Here is a 23,894-nt window from a genome sequence, read left to right as displayed (position 1 = left end):
TTGGAAACATATCTTGAATACACATTCAAGAGAACAGCATTAATTTTGGGGAAAATAATTCAATTCTAAATTGATTTAGAAATCTCATTTGAGACAAATAAAAACAGCACTGTTTGTAAGTTATTTATAATGCAAATAGCCTGAACTGGCAACTCTATGCAATCACAAGGACAAAAACAACCAGACTTTGATTGAAACCATGAGGCCTTTTGGAAAACATCAGTCATGATCATTCCAGACATCATGATCATTCCAAGGCTGTGTTTCAAAGACTCCGTTCGCTCTGCCCTTCTAACCATGTGCATTTCAATCAACCCATCTGACCAGTTTATTCCTCCTCTCCTTGTCTTCTTCCCAGGCATCTAACCCTGTTTATAAGCAGTCCATCCCCTCCCACCCAATGGAGACGGATTTCCATATGCATATTATCAAGTCATGCAACGGAGGAGTCCACTGATCGACCTGCATTTGGACTGGGGGACATGGCAGGACCTGTCCAGCACACCTCTGCACTACAGTGGAGGACAGAGACAGAGCAAATGTTACCGTCTTTTGCAATGCAAACATTTTTTGAGGCGTGTGGTTCCTGAGGATTGGAAGTGATCTTAATGCGGTTTCAGTTGGATGAGCAGCAGTTGGACACATGGCTTGTCTAGTTGGAGAGGCAGGGCTTCTCTGCCTGTTCCAGAATTCTCCATGAGTGATAGACATTGACCTGCAATGGACCGCTTGCTTGAATATAATTCCTAACCATACCTCCTGCACATTATGATGGATTTGCTGTGCATTGTTTTATAGGCAAAGAGACATGAAGTGTATATTTTTAACAGTGTTCCTTTCCCAGCCGTTATACATTTTACATCATTTTATTAACCACATGTACAGTACAATAGTCAGATGCCATAAAGTGTGCATAGAACACAAAGAAATGCTAAATTATACAACTCTTTAACAAAGTGGTTGGTACTAACCTTACCAGGGCAATACATTTCTTAACTTGTTTTGCACGTTGTATGTTAGGCTGAGATTTATAAAGTAAAGAAAGAAATGCCACTCTACAATCCTAGTCTTTTGTTTTTTTGCCAGAGGTTACACATTTTTATAATAGTTTGCAACTGTACAGTGTGATGCAATAACACTGCCTGCTGATAATTCAAGAGTGTCTCATTTGTTTTTGGAACAATTACATTTAGAAGTTCCACACCCATCCCATCAGGACCTGGACTAAATCAAAATTAGACACTAGACACCAGCTGCCAGCAAGAACTGAGACTGACCCCATATCAATACTTAGTCATGTGGAAGTCAGGTTTGTGTCTACTTGCTTTTACTACGATGTGTTTTGGTGCATTGTTTTCATATAAGGCGTATGTTTTCATATAAGGTGTATGTTTTCGTACTGCTCTTACTGCAAAAATCCAAACTGAATACACTGCTAGTCAATCTTTCAAAACCAGGTCTTTCACTGGTTATGATTTCAGGCCATATAATCATTGTTTCAAAACACAAGATCTTTGGAATAAATGAGAACATTTGGTTTAATCGCTGAAACACAACAGTATGACCTTTCAATTTAGTACTTTTAACAATCAGTTCATCCAAACACCAAACAATGCAAGATACATGTTTAATTTCAGCCATGCTGCCGAGGTTACAGTAACACAGGCTAGACTTTCACAGTTAGACAATACACTTACATTACCTAACTTGTGTAATTAATGTGAAATCTGTTAAGTTTGTAATACTATATGTCCAGTTTGTCAACAAAAGGTGTGATGGAGACATGACATGGCCATGAGGTTTTGTGTAGTACAGTTTTTGCTGTCGATACAGTAAATGTTGTCATTTTACCATGTGACCGAGTCTGTACTGTACTTGGGTGACTTACATCACTTTGACGTTGTCTACCATAGTTTATAGTCCCACATGGCATACATGTCTCTCTTATTCAGATTTGTCTGGTCATTCTGTCACTTTCAATTGTACCTTAATGTATTTATCACAAATTGCAAATCTCTTTCTCTTTCACACACACACACACACTTTGAAAGTTGAGGTTATTATCTGATTTAAATAGCTTACTGTAACAATTTATTTTACTTGGTTATCTATTTTGGAAATTGTCAACCATTACGATCTGCTGGATTACATCATAGACGGAGAGGAAAATGAAAAGTTTGATCACAATATCATTATGAATGGCACTTGTTGTGAATGAAATGTTTAAACAGATGTGTAGGGGAATGTACAGTTAAAACCCAAGGACCAGATATGATGAATGAAGACCAGGAGTCAGAGATGCATTCAATTAAAGAAAAATTTACTGAAGAACATGGTTTGCAGTTTCATCAGCAGAAGTCAGCTTCAGTACTCTCGACGGAGTTCGTAGGCCGCTCTGCGTACAACTCAATATCACCAACAATTATACTCCTGACAGGAGACTAATTGTGTCAATGCGCAGGTCAGCAAAAATCTGATTGGTTCCAAAACCTAGATAAACTTGGACAGTTTCCAAATATGGATGCAAGCTTGAGGCATATCTACTGATGACTATTTTGGCGACGAGTCTCTCCAAAGATGTATATCTGATTCGCTGGACATCGGCAGTTGAACGTTTGTCCTGGGACTGTCCTGTACAGACAGATACTAATAAATATACACGCAGAGAGCTTATCAGAACTTCAAGGCTGAATAGCCCAAGCTAGAATTTTATCAGTATGGTTTGTTACACACGCACTTATCGAGTCTCATCTTGGAGAGTAGAAATATAGGCTAAGACAGAATTTCTTAATATCAAGCAGATACATTAATGTCACAGTATGTTGTCCAATCTCTCGTGTCTCACATATATGGGAGGTCATGCTGGCCCTGTGACCTGGGAAGGAAATCGACTTAGCCCTTTAAAGGCTTACTGTTACACATTCCACTCTTGCATCAAAACATCTAAGTGGTTAAATACTGATAACTTGTTTAATAACCACACAATATATTAATTAAATAATAAATATAAATAAGGAAGGATATGGTCAGGGCAGCATCTCCTTCAGATGATAACCCTATTTTGTGTTGTGAAAAGGATACCTTGTGATTTAGTGTTCTGTACTAACGCAGTTGAACGCATGCTGATGTTGCGAAAAGGTGCATTTTGATCATTGTTGGTGAGATTAGTTTGAAAATGTACAACTTGTGAAATCTGAAATAAAATTCAAAATTAAATAAATTTAAAAAAGCTGTCAAAGAACAACAGGTACATTATTAGGGTCCATTCATCTTAAGTCACCTTTGTTTGTGTAGTGCTTTATACAGTTTAGACTGTACAAAATAACAATCAATTATGCAAACTATGTCAGATATGAGATAAATTCATATTCCGCTGTAAAACAGTTCTCAAAAGAAAATAATGTCATTGTTCAGCTCCAGTCAGTTCAGTGTTGATTCAGTTCAGTTCATCAATTATCAAACTATTTATGAAAAAGAAGCTCTACAAAAGATAATAGTGTTATTTAGTTCTATTTGTCAGTTTGAATCAGTTCAATGTTGAATCAGTTTAGTTCAGAAACAATACTGAAGTTTAGTCACTTAGAAACTAATTTGATTCAAGATTAGTTAGATCTACAGAAGACAATTTCATTAGCAAGTGCACACAGAAGCAGAGCAGTGGAAGGCAAAAATCCATTTTATTAATTGCTTCTCAAACTATAGTCACAAAGCACATTTACATGCACAATTTGAAATCAGTGAGACTAAAGTAATAATTTGTCATACAAAGGAATTGATCCAGTCAACTATATTTCATTTTAGTAAATGGATAAAAACAAAACAGTTTTTTCAGGAAACAACAGTGAGACATGCAACCAGGTCAGAAAGACTAGAAGACAACAGCAGAATCTAAATACAGTCAATAGTATAACAAGGCACACATAATCTAGATAATGCAATCTGCATTTCTGCTTAATATGCAGACAGAAGACATGCAAAATGTATTGTATGCACACTTTTAGCCGTGTATTGTTGGATAGACCGATGAAGACTGAAGCTCAAGTACATAAAAACTAGTACTTTCAAACATACTTACAATCTTAAGGTCTTTTTGTTTGATGCTAACAAAACATGTCAGCACAGCAGGGAACGACACATCCACTCTTCTGGAAGCAGACAGGAAAATCTGACTTAATACTGCAAACTAGGTGACACAAGCCCTTGATCTGAGAGGGCCGTGCATCTGGAGTGGGCAGGGGGCTTAATGGGCTAAAGTTAGCTTAGTACCGTTTATTTGTCATATTCTCCTGTGACTCCTGTGAAGGCAGCTTGTTTTATGCTTCAAAGGTGTGGTGCAGAAGGGTTTTTTACCTGCAGCGAGAAAGATTGAGAGTATAAATCAGCCATTGTGTATGTGTGTGTGTCAGTGTGTGTGTGTCTGGTGACGTGTCAAAGGCCTCAGGTTCAGTTACAAGCAGCAGCTGTGTTCGCTATGGGGAAAGTGCACATACCTTCTGAAGGCCCAGCTGAAAAACCATTTTCTGTGCTGCTTTGCTGTGAAATCACATGAGACTATGTCCCTAAGACCTCTTACAGAGTATTTTACCAGGTCTGGTAGGTGGTCTGTTATCGATCCTATCAAAGGCATCCAAAGAGGCCTTACATTTTCAGTTTTTCAAAGCATGCACAAGTTATATTTGCTGTAGAAGTTTGCATGGTAAATTGAAGTCTTCATCAAATCAAATGTAACCGCCATGTGGTTTCACTGCCACCATTTCTATGCTCTCTTGGCCACACAACACACCCATGGCTGACATTCTGAGATGAGACTTAAGGGGATGCATGTAGAAATACAAGTAAGGAGCTCCAGTGGCTCTTCCCTGTCAGGATGTCAACCCTGTGGTTTGCTCATAAATCATGTTCCCAGAGTTCGATACACTAAAATGCCGTTTGCCTCCAGAGCCGTGAGCCAGTTTCAACAGCCAGAGCATTCAGACAGAAGTGATGTCATGTACAGCGTCTCTGAAAGCAGGAAGGGAAAGTAGGTTTGTGTGATAGCTGTAATGTCTGAGTTGAGCCATTAGGAGCTGAACAGCAACAGATGTGACTGTGAAGACCTGATCTTCTGCCCTCTCATGAAATCTCTCTCTTCTTCACCTAGATTATTTCTCATTTCCTTCAAATAAACACATGGTTTTAGGATTTTTTTTTTTTTTTTTAATTATTAAGCAAAATAAAGATTCTTAACTATTTTTAGGTCACTAATCACATACAGTAAGTAAATTTGACAGCATTTTTTTGAAGTGTCCTTCATTTGCAGAGAGACGTGATAACTGTGAATCCTGAGCCTTACTGGAATGCAAGGTATGTCCTGCAGCACTGTTACCCAGACTCACTCTATCCTGCTTCATTTATCTGGTCTTACTCACCTAATGAGTCTGTCTCTGACTGACTGACTGACTGTTTGTGTTCAGTGATGGAATGTAGAATTGCTCTGTTTTTAAGCATATAGAGGCCTGACTAACCCAGTACGCTTCTTTATGTTTATTATGAAATGTGACTGTGATACATAGTGCCCATGGTAACCTTCACACTTGTGCATTTCTGCGAACAACGGAAACAATAACAATGGCTGCAGCACATGTACAGCACTGCTGATGAATCATTTGTGATGCAAATGTTTTTGCAAAATGGGGCCTACAATATTGTAGGCTATCTGTGTGTTTTTTACATGGGTGGCACAGTGTTTATTCATAAACAATAATGTGGTTTTTTTTGTCTTTATGCTTAAGCGTCTGATCTTTGTCTGTAGCATTACTCATTCACAGGACCAAATTTCACCCAATTTATGCCCCTGTTTTTTCATCACCATATGCAGAACCCAGTCAAGAAGATATAATACTATGTACTGTATGTCCTGTATACATTATTTTCTATGTAACACTATGGAGTACACAGGCACTACTATCGAAAAATTATCCAGATTTCAACTTAAACAGTTTATTCTGGATTTCAAAAATGAAAAAGACTGACCAAAGACTAGATTTGACATCAGCCTGTCCTATAGCGCCGTCTACTGGATGAAGGTTCATGGTGCATGTTCACGGACATCCGGTGTCTATACGGAATTAGCAGTTTGTTAAAGGGTTCATTCAAACAAATAAACACAAAATACAAAAATAACATAAAACACCAAGAGGGTAGTCAATATGATACATTTATTGTATTACATATTTTCTGAATATGTTTGCTAGGGGTTAAGAACGTTATGAAAGGTTTTTCATTTTGGGTGAACTATTCCTTTAACTCGGCAGAGGAAGAAGAGTGTGTCCCAAGTGACCAAGTGACTCATATAATTGGAGTGTGTGAGGAGGGAGAATCTGGGTTTGATATATTGGTTGGTGTGTCTTTGTGGTTTATACCAGCTCAGTATGGTGTAGACTCAAGCAGGATATTAGGTCATGGAATTACATGTCACTGTATGAAATTCTGCTTCTCTCCTCCAGAGCAAGTCAAAGGCACAATGGCTAAATCTGACCTGGAGACTGAGACCAGCTCTACACATAAGTTTGTTTGTGCAGTAGTGTGTCAGCTGTGCTGTTCACACACAAGCAGATGGTAATATTAAAGTCATAGTTGATTTGTTTTCTGTGAAACTGTGCAGCTACCTACTAATCTACATCCTATTCACTTTTATTGAAGAGTTGCTACCTCACTACATGCACGTACTAAAGCCCAGCCCTGTAAACTGTTAATCCGAAAGTAATTTATTAGGGATTCACATTCTGTTTATGGGGTACTAGGAATACATTCATAGTATTCTGTGCCATTTGATTCCCCATGATATAATGTGTTATATTTTGTGTAAAAATGGGTTAATACTTGTTTCTGGATTCTAATCTTACAAAGTTACTGTCCCTCTACAACCAGACACAATAAATATATGCTTAAAAATTAGGGGTGTAACGGTTCACAAAATTCACGGTTCGGTTCGATACGATACACTGATGTCACGGTTCGGTTCGGTTCGGTTCGATACGTTTTAGATACAGCAAAATGTAAAAACATCTCAACTTTTCAGAATGCCGCAAGCGCACCGCGGGTCATGTGACAAGAACTAACCAATCAGCTTCATCCTTTCCCGTAACAACGTTGAGAGCTCAGCCAAGATGAAGGATCAGCTGATCATAGTTGTATATGGATTGCAATTTTGAAATAAATTTAGTAGCAGAGCTACTGCAAGCGATTTTTAGAGCTGCAAATCCATTTATCCTTCGCTGAAATTTCCGCGTCTCATGGAGAGAGCACGTCATTGTTGCTTAGTGTGGCAAAGTAGATAATCTCCCTCCCCTGGTACTTAGAAACGGCCTATCAGGGCTCAGTCATTGCTTTATAAAGGCTGTGATTAGGCTACCTGGGATGCGTCATTGTTGGCCCCGCCCATCCGGTACGTGTGCGCTTCCGCCTAACAAAGGTATGTTTGTAGCTGGTCTGGCTAATGCTGCAATGAGCTCTTGGACCTCGGCTAACTATATTAATTTATTGTAGCTGGAGTCGCCTTTTTGCAGCTTGAATAGCCAATTATTCCTGGCTTCGCTGTGGTTTTCAGGCTGTTCTTGCCACCTGGTTAGACTGATTTCATTCAAGTAATCTTCTGAGACTTGTGCTGTGAGCAACTGTATGAGGTGTGTGTAACGCTGTAGTCAATACCTGGTATGTATAGATACACATGTATATGCATTTCTTTTTAATGAACACTTGTGTTTTAAATTTTAACTAATGGGTTGTTTTTTAGTAGGACAAAGTTTTGGGAACATCCGCCCGTTTGCGGGTGGGGAAGATCGCCTCCTGCATAATAGCAGATTAAAGACGGCGTTGCTGTTTTGCTGTTTTGCTGTTTAATTAAGTTTTGTTGTGCTCGTATCATTGTATGGTTTTTGGTTATTGTTTGTTTTCGTTACAATTGATTTTTGTTTGATTTTGTAGTGATTTGTTAAAACTTTTGCTTTAAATATATATTTCTTTCCTTTTCATTTCAGTTGTCTTTAAGTGACCATTGTTAATTTTTTTTTACATTTTGTTGTGTGTTTTGGTAATTGTTTCAGTCAATCAGGCTTTAGATTAATTTCGTTTTGTACATTTGAGTAAATTGTGTTCTTTGTGTTTTAGGCCCCTGAGTCGGGTGGCTAGCTGTCCTAGTATCCTGGTGGTGGTGGTGTTTGGAGCACGGAGTGTGGATTGTCGTTTGTAGTCACTCACCTCACTCTGTGTGTGTGTGTGTGTGTGCTTTTACGAATAGCCATTTTTGCAGCTAGCCTACCCTGCTAGGGGTAAGCCTTCGTAAAACTGATTAATGTATGCCTGGTCGATTCATATCTTTGCCTGATCTTTTAAAAGGTGTATTTTCTACTTTGTGAATTTAATAAATATTTGTATACGCTAGTGCCTCTGTCTCTGCCTCCTATGGTAACGAACCTGTGTGTCTAAATTCCATCAAGTATTTAGTTCCCCTCACTTTAGAGGGGTGGCGTAGTCGGTAGTTATATCATAATTAATTAACTTCAAGTTGCCACGCCACATTCTGGCGTAGTCGGCAGGGTACCGTGTTTGGCGGAGACACTGGTATTAGTGGTTGTGTTTTTTTGTTTTTTCTTTTATTTTTCTGTTGCAGTGAGATTGGTAAGGAGTAGCAGCAAAACAGCAGCGTACGTCTGGTGGATTCTGATTCTTTGAGTCTACTCCCTCTTGTTGGTAAGTGTTACGGCCGTCAAAATTATGGAAGAAGAGTTACAGGAACTGAGGGAAGTAGTAGCTCAGTTGCGGGCAGAAAATGAGAGGTTGCGTCAAGACCACTTTCTTGCGCTTCCTGGCCCTAGTGATGCACCTTCTATTGTTCCTGGTCCTTCTGTTGCTGCCCCCCCTCAGCCAAGTAGTGCACAGGCAGTCCTGCCAGAACGATTCGTTTTTGTACCTCGAGACAGGAAATGTCAAAAATTCAATGGCAGGGTTGGTCTGAGCATTGATGAGTGGGTTGAAGAGGCCAAAGCTTGTATGCAGGCTCGTCACCTGTCTGTTTCTGATCAAGCTTTCTTCTTGTTTGACCACTTGGAGGGGGAGGCAAGGGAAGAGATTAGGTACCGTTCGGAGATTGAGCGAAATGATCCAGATAAAATTATTTTGGTGTTACGGGAATTATATGGTTGCTCACAGTCATATGTCTTATTACAGGAGGCATTTCTTTCTAGAAAGCAGCAGGAGGGTGAATCATTGTTGGAGTTTTCCCTAGCTTTGATGGGTCTCCTAGAACGTGTGACGCAGCGATCGCCGTATGTTATGCCAAATTCACAAGTTTTGCTACGCGATCAGTTCATTGAACATGTTTGTGACGTGGCCCTTCACCGAGAATTAAAACAGTTAATACGTCGTCAGCCAATGTTAACATTGTTGGAAGTTCGAAGCGAAGCTCTTAGATGGGAAAGGGAGGGGATGTTGGGGAGTACGAGAGGACCTGTAGCAAGTGTCTCTAGTGTTCCCTGTTGTGTAGCCATTGTGGCAGAGCACTTGTAACAAGTGTCTCGTGTTTCTCGTTGAGTAGCCGTCAAGGCCAGAGGACTTGTAACAAGTGTCTCGTGTTTCTCGTCGAGTAGCCGCCATGGCAGAGCACTTGTAACAAGTGTCTCGTGTTTCTCGTTGAGTAGCCGTCAAGGCCAGAGGACTTGTAACAAGTGTCTCGTGTTTCTCGTCGAGTAGCCGTCAAGGCCAGAGGACTTGTAACAAGTGTCTCGTGTTTCTCGTTGAGTAGCCGTCAAGGCCAGAGGACTTGTAACAAGTGTCTCGTGTTCTCGTTGAGTAGCCGTCAAGGCCAGAGGACTTGTAACAAGTGTCTCGTGTTTCTCGTTGAGTAGCCGTCAAGGCCAGAGGACTTGTAACAAGTGTCTCGTGTTTCTCATTGAGTAGCCGCCATGGCAGAGCACTTGTAACAAGTGTCTCGTGTTTCTCGTTGAGTAGCCGTCAAGGCCAGAGGACTTGTAACAAGTGTCTCGTGTTTCTCGTTGAGTAGCCGTCAAGGCCAGAGGACTTGTAACAAGTGTCTCGTGTTCTCGTTGAGTAGCCGTCAAGGCCAGAGGACTTGTAACAAGTGTCTCGTGTTTCTCGTTGAGTAGCCGTCAAGGCCAGAGGACTTGTAACAAGTGTCTCGTGTTTCTCATTGAGTAGTATGGTCAGTGGTTAGAGTTGTGTTATCGTCGGGGCGACGATAAAATAACTGGGGCAGATTGTGGCAAAGTAGATAATCTCCCTCCCCTGGTACTTAGAAACGGCCTATCAGGGCTCAGTCATTGCTTTATAAAGGCTGTGATTAGGCTACCTGGGATGCGTCATTGTTGGCCCCGCCCATCCGGTACGTGTGCGCTTCCGCCTAACAAAGGTATGTTTGTAGCTGGTCTGGCTAATGCTGCAATGAGCTCTTGGACCTCGGCTAACTATATTAATTTATTGTAGCTGGAGTCGCCTTTTTGCAGCTTGAATAGCCAATTATTCCTGGCTTCGCTGTGGTTTTCAGGCTGTTCTTGCCACCTGGTTAGACTGATTTCATTCAAGTAATCTTCTGAGACTTGTGCTGTGAGCAACTGTATGAGGTGTGTGTAACGCTGTAGTCAATACCTGGTATGTATAGATACACATGTATATGCATTTCTTTTTAATGAACACTTGTGTTTTAAATTTTAACTAATGGGTTGTTTTTTAGTAGGACAAAGTTTTGGGAACATCCGCCCGTTTGCGGGTGGGGAAGATCGCCTCCTGCATAATAGCAGATTAAAGACGGCGTTGCTGTTTTGCTGTTTTGCTGTTTAATTAAGTTTTGTTGTGCTCGTATCATTGTATGGTTTTTGGTTATTGTTTGTTTTCGTTACAATTGATTTTTGTTTGATTTTGTAGTGATTTGTTAAAACTTTTGCTTTAAATATATATTTCTTTCCTTTTCATTTCAGTTGTCTTTAAGTGACCATTGTTAATTTTTTTTTACATTTTGTTGTGTGTTTTGGTAATTGTTTCAGTCAATCAGGCTTTAGATTAATTTCGTTTTGTACATTTGAGTAAATTGTGTTCTTTGTGTTTTAGGCCCCTGAGTCGGGTGGCTAGCTGTCCTAGTATCCTGGTGGTGGTGGTGTTTGGAGCACGGAGTGTGGATTGTCGTTTGTAGTCACTCACCTCACTCTGTGTGTGTGTGTGTGTGTGCTTTTACGAATAGCCATTTTTGCAGCTAGCCTACCCTGCTAGGGGTAAGCCTTCGTAAAACTGATTAATGTATGCCTGGTCGATTCATATCTTTGCCTGATCTTTTAAAAGGTGTATTTTCTACTTTGTGAATTTAATAAATATTTGTATACGCTAGTGCCTCTGTCTCTGCCTCCTATGGTAACGAACCTGTGTGTCTAAATTCCATCAAGTATTTAGTTCCCCTCACTTTAGAGGGGTGGCGTAGTCGGTAGTTATATCATAATTAATTAACTTCAAGTTGCCACGCCACATTAGCAAAGACAGACGCCTCATGAGCGCTTCTGCCCGAGCGCTTTGGAAAGGAGGAGAAAGACGCGCTTAGCGTTTTCCATGCGTTTTTAGGCACGATATGTGAACGGCCCCTAAGGCGCTCGCTCACTCAGCACGCGCTGAAGGCTCGTTGCAAAATGTCGAATGCCTTTAACAGACCAGAAATATAAGATCCTAAAATAACCAACAAGTCTGGTGTTTGGGTTGGATTCCCTGTAAGCTATAGTTTCTAAATGCTGCAGGGATAGTTTGCTGCGTGCATGTTTCTCCTTTTTTTCGTCTTTCCCAGATAGTACTGACGCATATATCCCAGATATTCCCGCTGGTGTTTTTTTTTTTTTTTTTTTTTTATTCCCGCTGGTGTACCCTGTCATGTTGCAGATGCGACATACCGTTGTTTTTTTATCCACCACTCTCTTGCCATCACCATTATAGCTTAAAGGGAATCCAAAGTGCACCCAAACACCAGACCTGTTGGTTATTGGGGGATCTTCTCATTTCTAGTCTGTTAAACGCATTGGCTATTTTGCAACGAGCCTTCAGCGTGTACTGAGTGAGCGAGCGCCTGCTGAGTAGCCTAACATAAACATATAAGATGGTGTTTTTTTCTTCTTCGGGAGTGTCAGGGGCGTTGCCTGTTACGTTGTTTGGGTTATTGGGCTACCTTGTTGAACGCATATCATTATATTTCTCTCTCTCTCTCTCTTTTTTTTTTTTTTTTCAAATATAATTAATTACTCCAACGAACCGTTCGGTATACATAATGCGTACCGCGTACCGAACCGAAAGCGTCGTACCGAACAGTTCAATACGAATACGCGTATCGTTACACCCCTATTAAAAATGTATTAATTAAAATTAATTACTATTATTTTTAGGTCAAGTAGGCTAAAATGCCATGTCCCCAAGGAAGCTTGCATAACTCCAGCCACAAATATAAGTAATACAAATCTAACCAATATCAATTTTTTTCAATATTGTTGTATATTCTTATTTTAAATATTCTGATAAAAAAGTCCCTCTGAACTTGGCCCTTGAATGTTTCTCTAACAACATGATTCTCAGGAATAATATTTTTTGGTGGTAGACTATCTACAAGAATCAGAGTAATTAACCATCTTTAATTAACCAGTTTTTTCAGTGTTTTATAATGATTCACTGATGTGGTAAAGCATAACATGTCCACTCAGTATGGAGCCAGAAGAGTCTCAATAAAGATAAATGCACACACTACAGTCACATATGCACACATAGGATTCATACATGCACACACATAATTCATAAATACACACACAGGATACACAAATGCACACAAAATTCACAAATGCACACACAAAATTTAAAAAGCACAGAAGATTCACAAATGCATACAAAATTCAGAAATGCACACAAAATTCAGAAATACACACACAATTTAGAAATGCAAACAACATTTACAAATGCACTCAAGATTCACAAATGCACAGGACAAGATTCAGAAATGTATTTCTGATGCACACACATATATCTTGATTTACAAACTGCTTGCGGTCTGTGAACTTCACTGCATTTGTGTGTGAATTTTGAGACTCCCTTGACTTGGCTCGACACACAAATGCCTTTTTTTAAACAGGGAATGATCTGCAACCAATCAGATATCTCCCTTGTTTTAGCCAATCAAAAGAATGCACCCCACGTGGGGGATTGTTTACTTATAAGCCAATCAGCGAACGACTCACTTTCCTCACGCAGCGAACGACTCACTTTCTTCAGCGAACGACTCACTTACCTCACACAGCCGGCGACTCACTTTGCGCAGCGAACGACTCACTATCCTCATGAGTCACGCAGCGAACGACTCACTTTCCTCACCCAGCGAGCGACTCACTTACCTCACGAGTCACGCAGCGAACGACTCACTTTCCTCACCCAGCGAGCGACTCACTTTCCTCACGAGTCACGCAGCGAACGACTCACTTTCCTCACCCAGCGAGCGACTCACTTTCCTCAGCGAACGATTCACTTTCCTCACGAGTCACGCAGCGAACGACTCACTTTCCTCACCCAGCGAGCGACTCACTTTCCTCAAGCAGCGAAGTTGAGCGAATGATTCACTTTCCTCACGCAGCGATCAACTCACTTTCCTAAGCGAACGACAGCCGGAGACCCACTTTTCGCAGCCAGAGAGCCACTTTCCTCTTGCAGCGGACCACTGACTCTCTCTTCATGTAGGGACTGAATATTATAATTAAAGTGACTTCTATATTGCATCCAAAAGAATATTTAGATATATTTAAATATTCAAAAAGGTTTAAACATTTTTTTATTTTTTTATTTATTTCATTAAAATATTTCAATAAAATGAAATAATTGCCTATTGCAAATTTTTGAATCCATGGTTAACTTTTTTTCTGCAGTCACTGGGCTATATGTATTGAGACATTTTTAAATTTATATTTAGTAAAAAATAATAAAAAATAAACCTGAATTGTAATCTAAACATCTGTATTTTCATACAATTTAATACAATTGCTGTGTGAACACATTCATGTGATTGGCTTATAAGTAAACAATCCCCCACATGGGGTGCATTCTTGTTATTGGCTAAAACAAGGGAGATATCTGATTGGTTGCTGATCATTCCCTGTTTAAAAAAAAGCATTTGTGTGTCGAGCCAAGTCAGGGGAGTCTCAAAATTCACACACAAATGCAGTGAAGTTCACAGACCGCAAGCAGTTTGTAAATCAAGATATATGTGTGTGTGCATCAGAAATACATTTCTGAATCTTGTCCTGTGCATTTGTGAATCTTGTCCTGTGCATTTGTGAATCTTGTCCTGTGCATTTGTGAATCTTGAGTGCATTTGTAAATGTTGTTTGCATTTCTGAATTGTGTGTGTATTTCTGATTTTTGTGTGCATTTCTGAATTTTGTATGCATTTGTGAATCTTCTGTGCTTTTTAAATTTTGTGTGTGCATTTGTGAATTTTGTGCGCATTTGTGCATCTTGTGTGTGTATTTATGAATCATGTGTGTGCATCTATGAATCCTGTGTGTGCATATGTGAATGTAGTGTGTGCATTTATCTTTATTGAGACTCTTCTGGCTCCATAACTCTGTTATGATTATTTCTAATCAAAACTAATACTTTTTTGTAATTTTGACAATATTAACCAGGTTAAAAATCTTCCTCTGTGATCACACACTAGCGTGTTGTTTATCACATGAGCAGCAATAGCTGACTTTAACTTAAAATGTCCCTCCTTATTGCCCACACTGTTACTGTTTTGCACTGTAACAGGGTGGACATATTGTAACATTTGATGTAAAAATTTGTGTTTAAAGCATGTATTGGTACTTATAATTAATTTATTATAAATTTAAATAAAGAGTTTCTTAAATATGGTAGTATGCATGTAATTGTCATTAAATGGGACTGTTGTCTGCAGAAGAAAAGCAGCAACACTACAGAGCTTGTTGTGATGTACACCCTGAAAGAAGGCAGATATACCTCAGTAAAAAGAAGGGGAGATGGAGAAAGGACATAGAGGGAGGAAGAGAAAAATAAATTTTTAGAACTCAGCTTTGTTGATTAGGTAGGAACTGTAATAAATTATCTTCACTTTGCCATTACAATGTTTGTGTGCCTCTGTGGTGTGTGTTCGTGTCTACATGCTGTGTGTGTGTGTGTGTGTGTGTGTGTGGTACTGGTATTTCCTGCATTATGGGGTCCAAATATCTCCACAGGTATAGTAATAACGGTAAACTTGTATCTTGTAGGGACATTTATTTGGTTAGAAAACAGCTTATATTCGTAAGTCATACAGAATTAAATGTTAAAACTTAAAACAACTGTAGTTTTGTGTGAGGGATAGGTTTAGGTGTAGTGTTAGGGTAAGGTTATTAAAAAAAAAAATTCCACCAGAAAAATGTAGCACGTCCTGATTTTGCTGAGTTAGATGTGTTCCTAGGTCAACATATTTTGTTGACCCTGGAACAACATTTTACTCCAAAAATATATTCTTGACCATTTCCCTACACCTAAGCCTAACCCTAACCATGAGTGATCCTTAAAATCAGAGGAAATGATAGATGAATGACACTGATGTACAAGCACCAAACCGTGATTTTAAGCGTAAACTTCACAAAATCTATAAACTGGTTCTTCAAATCTGATTGGTTAATCACAATGTTGTTCCAGGGACAACAAAGATGTTGTCTCACTTGGTAAAATCAGGTTCTGCAAAAATGCAAGTACAAATTAATGTATTCTAAATTGTAAGTGATTGTAAATTGTGACAATATGCTTCTTGTATCAGGCAACTTGTTGAAATATAATGTTGTTTAGTGATGTGATGTCTACCCTGTTACCTCAGTGTTTTTGTGATACTACTAACCCATTCAACAAATGCTATGTATGTATTTGTGGTTACTTGTGTTAAAATGAAATAAGTTAAAATGGTTCCAAAATTCCATTTAAATTTATTTTTATTCTAAAAGAAATTTGCTGAAATTGTGCTGTCTGAAAAATACAACAACTGTTTTTTCAAGATAATGCCCTATTATGTACACTTTGATAAAATACATTTGCAGAGTAAAGAGAGGGAAAATGTAAATATTACATTAAATGTGCATTCAAAACACTTGTTAACTGAAATGAGAATGACCTGTAACAGGGTGGACATTTGGTCCTTGCACATCTAGTGCAACAAGCCCTTCTTCAGATAAAATGATTACATCATGGAAACTTAAACATTTCTATGGAAAGTTACAAGCTGAAAAGTTAGCAAGCTGAAATGACACCGAATAAAAATGAAATGATCTAATAGAGTGATCTAATAATCTCTTCACTAGTTTCTATAAAGTATAGCATACATGATGGATATTTACTCCAACAGACAAATGTCCTAAGTTCCTGGATTAACTTTTGTTTGGCCGCTTTCATGATGTGTCCTCAGTCTTTCAGGATGTGTAGGCACATCATAGACTCACAGACTAGAAACTGACTGTACAAAACCACAGAGTGAGCTGGACATTGCTCTGGTTAATCATGAAATCATGAGAGGGAGGGATGGAAATAAACATTTAAATACATGCAGTAGGCAGTCCTGCTTAACAGAGTGGGTGACTCAACACCTCTTAAATTTAAGAAAGATTTGATGTTATTTTTGTGAAATCTGCTAGCAATTATTCTTGACTGTCTGTTGCAAGACAGTTTCAAAATTAAAAAAAATAATAATGAATAGGCTTACAGTAAGTATTTCTTGATTAAAAAAAAAAAATCTGTTTTCTTGTTTTATTAAAGTTAACTTGTTTTAACTTTAATAAAGATATTTGAAAAGTGCCAATGTTTCAATTAAAAATAGGCAAGAATAGTAATTTCATCACCACATGCTACTTCACGTTCATGTGTCACACGTTTTTAATTAAGTAGCCTATTCAGTAGGAAAATAACTCAGTTTGTAAATTTAAAGGGATAATTCATCCAAAAGGAACTCTCTGTCATCATTTACTCACACTTACGTCGTTCCAAACTTGTATGATTACTCTAGCAGGTCTTCCCGATCCAGCCCTTTGCACAATCGTCATCATTTACTGAAATCACACGTCAGACCACGCGTACTGTAGTCGGCAGGAAACCCATTTAAACTTGGCTCGTGCAGGATGTGCCCAGTTCATTGCGTGACAGCTGCGCGCTAACATCTGCATGATCCACTGCGGAATGAGAGAAATGCGCGTGTTAACTGTCGTACTCGCCGTTATATGTGTGCTGAAGGAGGCTGAAGCTTGGGGTTACAAGAATGGAATACTGCACAACTCTATCTGGCTGGGTAATTATTCCATTTGATCTTACTGATGTGTTTATCAAAACTACTTAAGGGACAAATAACCATTTCATGACTAGAACATTTTAAATGGACTAATTTGTGTTTTTGTTGTTTCTTTTGGATTTTCCCCTCATATAATGTATGTAAAAAACACAGTAGTTAATTTACTGTTCAACAGAACTTACATGTTGAATATATTGATATGATTGAATATGTGTGTTGTTGTGTGCATTTTGCTTTGGCCCCATGCACAGACAAGAGGGGCATATTTATGGCTCAGTGCAGCCAGTCTGAAGGGACCTTGTAAACACAGGGAAATGACTTCATTCTGTCACGGTGTACTGCAGCTTACCCCACGGCACCCACGAAAACCCACGGACATTTCTCTGTAGATTTGGCTTGTTCTTAGTGCATTAGATATATAAAAGTTTAATCATTTTCCACTGTAAAAAAAAAAAACCCTGTTTACCAAACTTTTAGTTGTAGCCTACTGTGGTTTGGTTTAAAACTTTTAAATAAATGAATCAGTGTGTGTAAATTATTGGGCAAGATCATGTGGGTTGAACACCACAAACAAAGTCTGAACAATATGTCTTAGCATTTTTAGTTTTCAGCAAAGTCTTCAAACATTTCAGTAATGATAGAATTTATGCTAGTTGGAAAGAGTATTTTGAAATACATGTTCACCAGTCAGTGTATGGCAACAAAGCAAAACAAGTAGGCTATTCTAATTTAATTTAACTTTATTAGAAATGTATACACAACAAATGTAGTTTATCTTTAAAAAATTGTTGAAAATTATCCTTTAATTTAGGCCCTCATAGCAAAGCATATTGAAACCCCACTGAAAGTCACTGTATATTTCCCATACTGTAAGCAACTTTATTTATTTACTTAAAATTGCAAAGCGGCTTGACCACCACTACACATCTGAAAACACTTAAATAAGCTGGTGTTTAGCTACATTCATGCTTCAAATGAGTCTCCCATTTAGAGCCTTTCTCAGAGACATGTTTGGAGCTCACTAATGGTTGCAGTCTCCTGATGTTCGAAGCCAATACAGTAAAAACATTGGCTTATTACTCATTTGAGACAGGATCCAACTTCTTCAAGGTTAAGCATGCGTGCTTAAAAACAACTGCAAAGCAGCAAGATGTTCTTTGATAGAGATCAAAACAGGCCAGTGATCTTAACAACAACAACTGGATGCACTTTGTATTTGTCCCATATGTATTCAGGATGTCCTGCACAGTAAAACATTGTGTAAAACTGAAATAAATTTCCTGTGTCCCAGGTCTGATGTAATTTGAGTAGACAAGTAGAATCATTGTTCTGAGACACTGAACAGACCCAGATAACTCCAAACAAGTCCTCAAAGCTGATAGTGTTGCCAAATGAGATACATGCTCTCTCTCCTTACAGAGCAAGCAGCCGGAGTTTACCACCGCGAATCTCGCAAAGGAAGATATCAGCTGACGTACAAGGAAGCCATGGCTGTGTGCAAATTTGAGGGGGGGACTCTTGCGACATATGATCAACTGGAGGCTGCTCGCCAAATTGGTTTGTATCACACTTACAAATCTCACTTAGATCAAACATAACACTGGGGATGGTTTATAACACAGTTTATACGATATGTGCAAATATTTAATATATCTGCGAGAATGCTGATTATAATTCTGCTTGCTAATTGTTTATTGTTATAATAAAGGCAATTTAGAAGGATCCAAGTTGACTTGTTTGGCTTTCGGCACTTATGCTGCTGTAAATGTCATTGTCATGTGTTGCCTGAGCAGGAACACCTGTTTGCTTGTAGTAAGAGTACATTTGTTCCAGTCATGAGCTCTGTGGTTACTTCAGGCTTGTGGCACTCTATGTTGGAGGTCTGCTTGGCTTTCTTTTTATCATCTCTGTTTGCATCCTTCAAATGGTGCCCATGGCTCCTCAGAGGACAAGAGCCCTTTATTCATTACCCCTTTAAAAAAAAAAAAATGTATATTCACTAAAAATGAGCAGTGAAAAAAGAAATGTTTGGGTTATTAAGTTAAAACAGTGTTAACAGTGTTTAATAATTTGTAATTAATTGCATTTTAGATCAAATAATATTTATGTCAAATGTTGCTTCATAATAACGGACATTGCACAGTATTACAACATTTGTCATTCTCCCAAAGGGTTCCATGTGTGTGCAGCTGGATGGTTTGACAAAGGACGTGTGGGCTATCCGATTGTGAAAGCTGGTGCCAACTGTGGTTTCGGAAAGGTTGGAATAATTGATTATGGATATCGGCTCAATAAAAGTGAGAAGTGGGATGTCTACTGCTATAACCCCGGGGGTGAGTCTGAGCAATGACCGTTTGGCAGTCTTGTTAAGTTTTAAATCTTTATAGGTTAAAAACAATTTCTGGATATCATAATTCAGGCACTCATTGGTCTCAAAACTGTAAGGGTTGGATAACGTGTCGTCTGGACAAAGACAACCATGACTAAATGTTGGAGAAAAAAAGTGTTGTATGTTTAATTACACACAGTGACAGATAGAAATAGAGGACAGTGGACCACAGCACAGGACAATATTCATATTGTTAATAAGTTATTGTTATTTTTATAAGTTAATTGTAGGAAAGATGTCTTAGATGTGGAGCAGTCAAAACAAACAGAAAGAGAACAAATATCCTACCTTATACATTTCTTGGAAAATGTTTGTGTTCTCTGTCTCTTTTCTCTTGTATGATTATGGAAGTCTATAATGAAAAATGTTTCAGACCATGAATAATCTAAATGAAGCCCCATGAAAGTTTTACAAGATGTGGTAATGCATTACCAGAGACCCAGCTGATGTTTTTCCCCTGATTTGTAATGATCTAGTGAAAGAAATACTCCATATGGAGAACCTGACTCAATAGTGTTCTCAAAAAATAGTGAACTCAGACTTTCAGGTTGAGATGTCCTGTGAGAAATGTTGATGTGGTTTTTGTGTTGTACTTTCAATAGATATGTATTAAAGTGTCATTATGGGTAATGAAAGGCTTATATTTTGGTTTTGTGAGTCCCCAACAACAGGTTGACATGCATGCAAGGTCAAAAAAATATATATATTATTTTGACCTTATTTGCTCAATAACTCCCAAAAGATTTGTTTAACGATTAATTTTTCCAAACCCCTACTTTGATTGACGGTAATCTGTGGTTATTGTCCAATTGGTCTCGTTTTCATTACATCATGGCTGTAATGTCTGGGCTAGTTCAAGCTCAAACCAGTTTCCAGTTTAAAAGACACGTTTTCTGGAAAGTTTTTATGCATGTTGCTGTTGATTGGGCTGACATTTTTGACACACCCACCAAACAAGAGAAGACCATGTGCTATGGGGTTTATGTTTTCCCTTGTTTGGTGGGTGTGTCAAAAATGTCAGCCCAATCAGCAGCAACATGTATAAACCACGTGGTATTAAAGATGCAACTGGCACAGTGTAATTAACATCAAAATAAATTCACAAGAGCAAGTATATGGTTTACACATGTTTTTTTACATTAAAGGCAAAATAACCAAAATAATAAGAGCACAAGTATAGATCTGGAACTTCTTTTAAATCTGTCTAAATATCATTTATTATTTGCAATGTCTTCTGGTACATATCGTTTCCTCACAATACTCACAATAAAAATAATAAGGTCATGTAGATCATAACACAGTCTCTAGGTAAGAAGTGGATTATCCTTCACCTGAAATGTTTGTCTTTTCATCCTGAAAAGCTAGGCAAATGTTGAATCACAATAATAAGAAACCAGTTTCCACAAATCCCTTCAAAAGATTGGGATGTTCTCTTTTGTTCTGGAGAGCAAGGGAAGTGACTGTAACGTTGGGCATGTTTTGCTGTATTTAACATGTATTTATACAGATTTCATCAGCCTCCAAAAAATTCTTAAAATAACACACGGAATGGACTACTCAGCTGCCATAGTTGCAGCTCTTGTGTCATCAGAACAGGGTGTTCAATGCACCACTGTATCTGTTTAAAAAAAAGTTTTGAACCGTTTTGTCAGGGCTGAACGCAGCCCAGATAAAGCAGCGTTTGTGAACACATTGCTGCTTTGTGTACAGCGGGGAAACGGCTATTTTTGCTGCTCCAAAAGCGGCACCTAGTGGCAAAGAATGAATTTGCATTTTCATTCAGACTAATGTGGAAACACCAACAACTGGGCGGGAAATATGCTAATATTTCATGTTGATGTCAACATGAAACAGCTTGGGATTCGTTCTAAAAACGACTTGTTTCAATGATTCAGAGTCGACTTTTACTTTTAGGAAACAACAGATTTATACACGGTGCACTTTCAGATGTAAAACTTTGCAAGATGTTTTCATTCAGCTGTTACACACTGCATGAAAGGTACTTTTCAAAAATCCAGAAAAGAGGCACTTTAATAGATAAACACACATGGAAAAGTTTGAATATTAGTTTCAAGCATTGCCTCAAAGTTTAATTCTGATATTGCAAAAGACAGATGTTCAGTGCAATACAGTGCAAAGAGGGTGGGTCATATTTAATAATAATAATAAAAAGACTATAGTGTAAATTTAGTTTTCTATATAGTATCCAATAACTACCTCATTGAGGGCTGGGCACCAGATGTGTGTGTTACTGAGCACCCACTCAAACCACAGAGTTTGGATTTGTCATTGACTGCATAAGCATAGTGCTCATATTCCTTCGACTCCTTTTATACTTCTGATACTTATTTCCACATGGAGAGATGAAGAAATGAAACATGATTCAAACAAAATAAACTTTTTGTTGTAGTAGGACTGGCAACTTGAGTTTATTGACTTTTATGCATGCATTAATTTGTACATCTTTGTCTTTCTAGCAAAGGAGTGTGGAGGCGTTCACACAGATCAGGAGAAGGTTTTCAGTTCTCCTGGATATCCAGAAGACTACCAGGATAAGCAGATTTGCTACTGGCACATTCGTGTGCGTTACGGCCAACGAATCCGCCTGCACTTCCTAGACTTTGACATTGAGGAAGACACAGATTGCCTCAGTGATTCCCTGGAGATCTATGACAGCTATGATGATGTATTAGGCTTTGTTGGAAGGTAAATAACAGACAATTTGTTTTTTTTCACCATTGAACATTTTTTAATTGCTGCTGAGAGTTTAGAGTTCTGACACTGTTTCAGTTTTCTTCAAAATAATAACATGTATTTGTCCGCTCTGGATAGATACTGTGGGGATGAACTTCCAGAGGACTTCATAAGTACAGGTATGTTGTTGCATTAATTTAAACTTTAAAAGTTTTTTCTCTTGGACAATATGTCAATTGGAATGTATCTCTTAAATAGATTTTATTAGATATCTCTCTATGATTCTACATTATCTCTTGCACAGGAAATGTCATGACTCTGAAGTTCCTTTCTGATTCCTCGGTGACGGGTGGAGGTTTTCAGCTGCAGTACATCGCTGTCAACTCCTCTCAGCTCTTTGACAATCACACTGATGCCTTGTCTTGACCAATATTTAAAGCACCAAACCCACTTCTTTAATACACCCAAACCCACAACTGTGTCGTTTTTTTTAATGTTTTTATTTCTTTACCAAGGGTGCAATGATAAAGCTATGAATAATCACTATTGTAAGTGCATAGGCCTGTGAACATTTAAAAAATGAACACTCATAAAACAAAGTTCATTTAATGCATTGACGTGTTTTATTGTTTTATTGTAACCACAAGAAATAAGCTGAGATCTTTTTTTAATAGATCTTAACCCCTGGGATCTAAAAGTGCTTGAAATTGTAGAAACACAAGTATACTCTGTCTTACAAAAGTTGTTTGCATTCTTAAAAATTTTGAACTCATATGAAACATAACATGATACTAATACTAAACAAAACAAAAAAAGAAAAAGAAAAAAGGCAGCATTAATGAATGGAAAGTTTTTGCCTGCAATGAAAAAAAGACAATAATTCTGAATCAAAGAGATTTTAACAGTACATGTACAGTTATTCAGAGTAAGTAATTCTGCTTCTTACGTCTATGCATTTCTATCAGGTTAAGCCTTTTAATGATTAAGGATCTGTGGTTCCTTAGTGGGCCTCGGGTCTTAAGCCCGGGTCTTTAAGGGCATAAGCCCTTAAATGTGGTGCCCAAAATGATTAGAATAGTATTTTCTGCAGCTAAAAATGGGTTAAATAAGTCAGTTTCCTTCTTTTGCTGTAGTGTGACAGTAGGAAATGTAAGTTTACATTTTCAAACATAATTTTGCCATTAATTGTAATAATGATCAATCACATTAATTGTAAAAAGAAAATACTGTGTTTTTATTTTATTTTGGCCACGACTGCGTTTGTTTGTAAATGTCAATAACAATGCAGTTGCTTACTGTTTGTATGTTTGTTCAAAATCCATTAACAAATGTTGACAGATATAACTTTGAATTTAAAATGTTTTGGAATAAGTGCTGAAATTAATATTAGCTAATGTTAATAAAATATGAAGAAATACTGCTATATTTTGTTATTTCATGTTAACTAATGTGTTTAACAAACGATACATATTT

The 23,894-nt window shown here is 38.1% G+C and overlaps 2 protein-coding genes and 1 long non-coding RNA gene across 3 annotated transcripts in view; all 3 read left to right on the top strand.

Annotated features, from left to right (window-relative positions):
• Window positions 1-1,858, top strand: part of itgb5 (integrin, beta 5) — a 30,703-nt gene extending 28,845 nt beyond the window's left edge. Inside the window, exon 16 of the mRNA XM_052565753.1 lies at window positions 359-1,858. Within this exon, the coding sequence (XP_052421713.1) occupies window positions 359-457 (99 nt within the window). The 3' untranslated portion in view covers window positions 458-1,858. The remainder of the gene's footprint in view (window positions 1-358) is intronic.
• Window positions 1,859-9,480: 7,622 nt separating this feature from the next.
• On the top strand, window positions 9,481-11,376 carry LOC127964473 (uncharacterized). The gene is made up of 2 exons (XR_008155054.1): window positions 9,481-10,405; window positions 10,480-11,376. It is a non-coding gene; the product is annotated as an uncharacterized LOC127964473 (long non-coding RNA).
• Window positions 11,377-17,148: 5,772 nt separating this feature from the next.
• Window positions 17,149-23,864, top strand: LOC127964534 (tumor necrosis factor-inducible gene 6 protein). The gene is made up of 6 exons (XM_052564756.1): window positions 17,149-17,338; window positions 18,758-18,895; window positions 19,510-19,671; window positions 22,205-22,433; window positions 22,560-22,600; window positions 22,726-23,864. The coding sequence occupies exons 1-6, from the start codon at window positions 17,215-17,217 to the stop codon at window positions 22,845-22,847; spliced, it is 816 nt and encodes a 271-aa protein (XP_052420716.1). The 5' UTR covers window positions 17,149-17,214; the 3' UTR covers window positions 22,848-23,864.
• Window positions 23,865-23,894: the final 30 nt, after the last annotated feature.

This window comes from Carassius gibelio, chromosome B9, assembly GCF_023724105.1.
Source record: "Carassius gibelio isolate Cgi1373 ecotype wild population from Czech Republic chromosome B9, carGib1.2-hapl.c, whole genome shotgun sequence".
In the NCBI taxonomy this organism is placed as follows: Eukaryota; Metazoa; Chordata; class Actinopteri; order Cypriniformes; family Cyprinidae; genus Carassius; species Carassius gibelio.
The sequence above is the reverse complement of the archived record's forward strand: the minus strand, read 5'-3'. Positions and strand labels throughout refer to the sequence as shown.

Excerpts from the sequence above, each read along its gene's own strand:
- LOC127964534 (XM_052564756.1), top strand. The coding sequence starts at position 17,215 with ATGATCCACTGCGGAATGAGAGAAATGCGCGTGTTAACTGTCGTACTC. Across the intron at positions 22,434-22,559 it reads GTATTAGGCTTTGTTGGAAG|ATACTGTGGGGATGAACTTC; the intron begins GTAAATAACAGA and ends CGCTCTGGATAG. Across the intron at positions 22,601-22,725 it reads AGAGGACTTCATAAGTACAG|GAAATGTCATGACTCTGAAG; the intron begins GTATGTTGTTGC and ends TCTCTTGCACAG.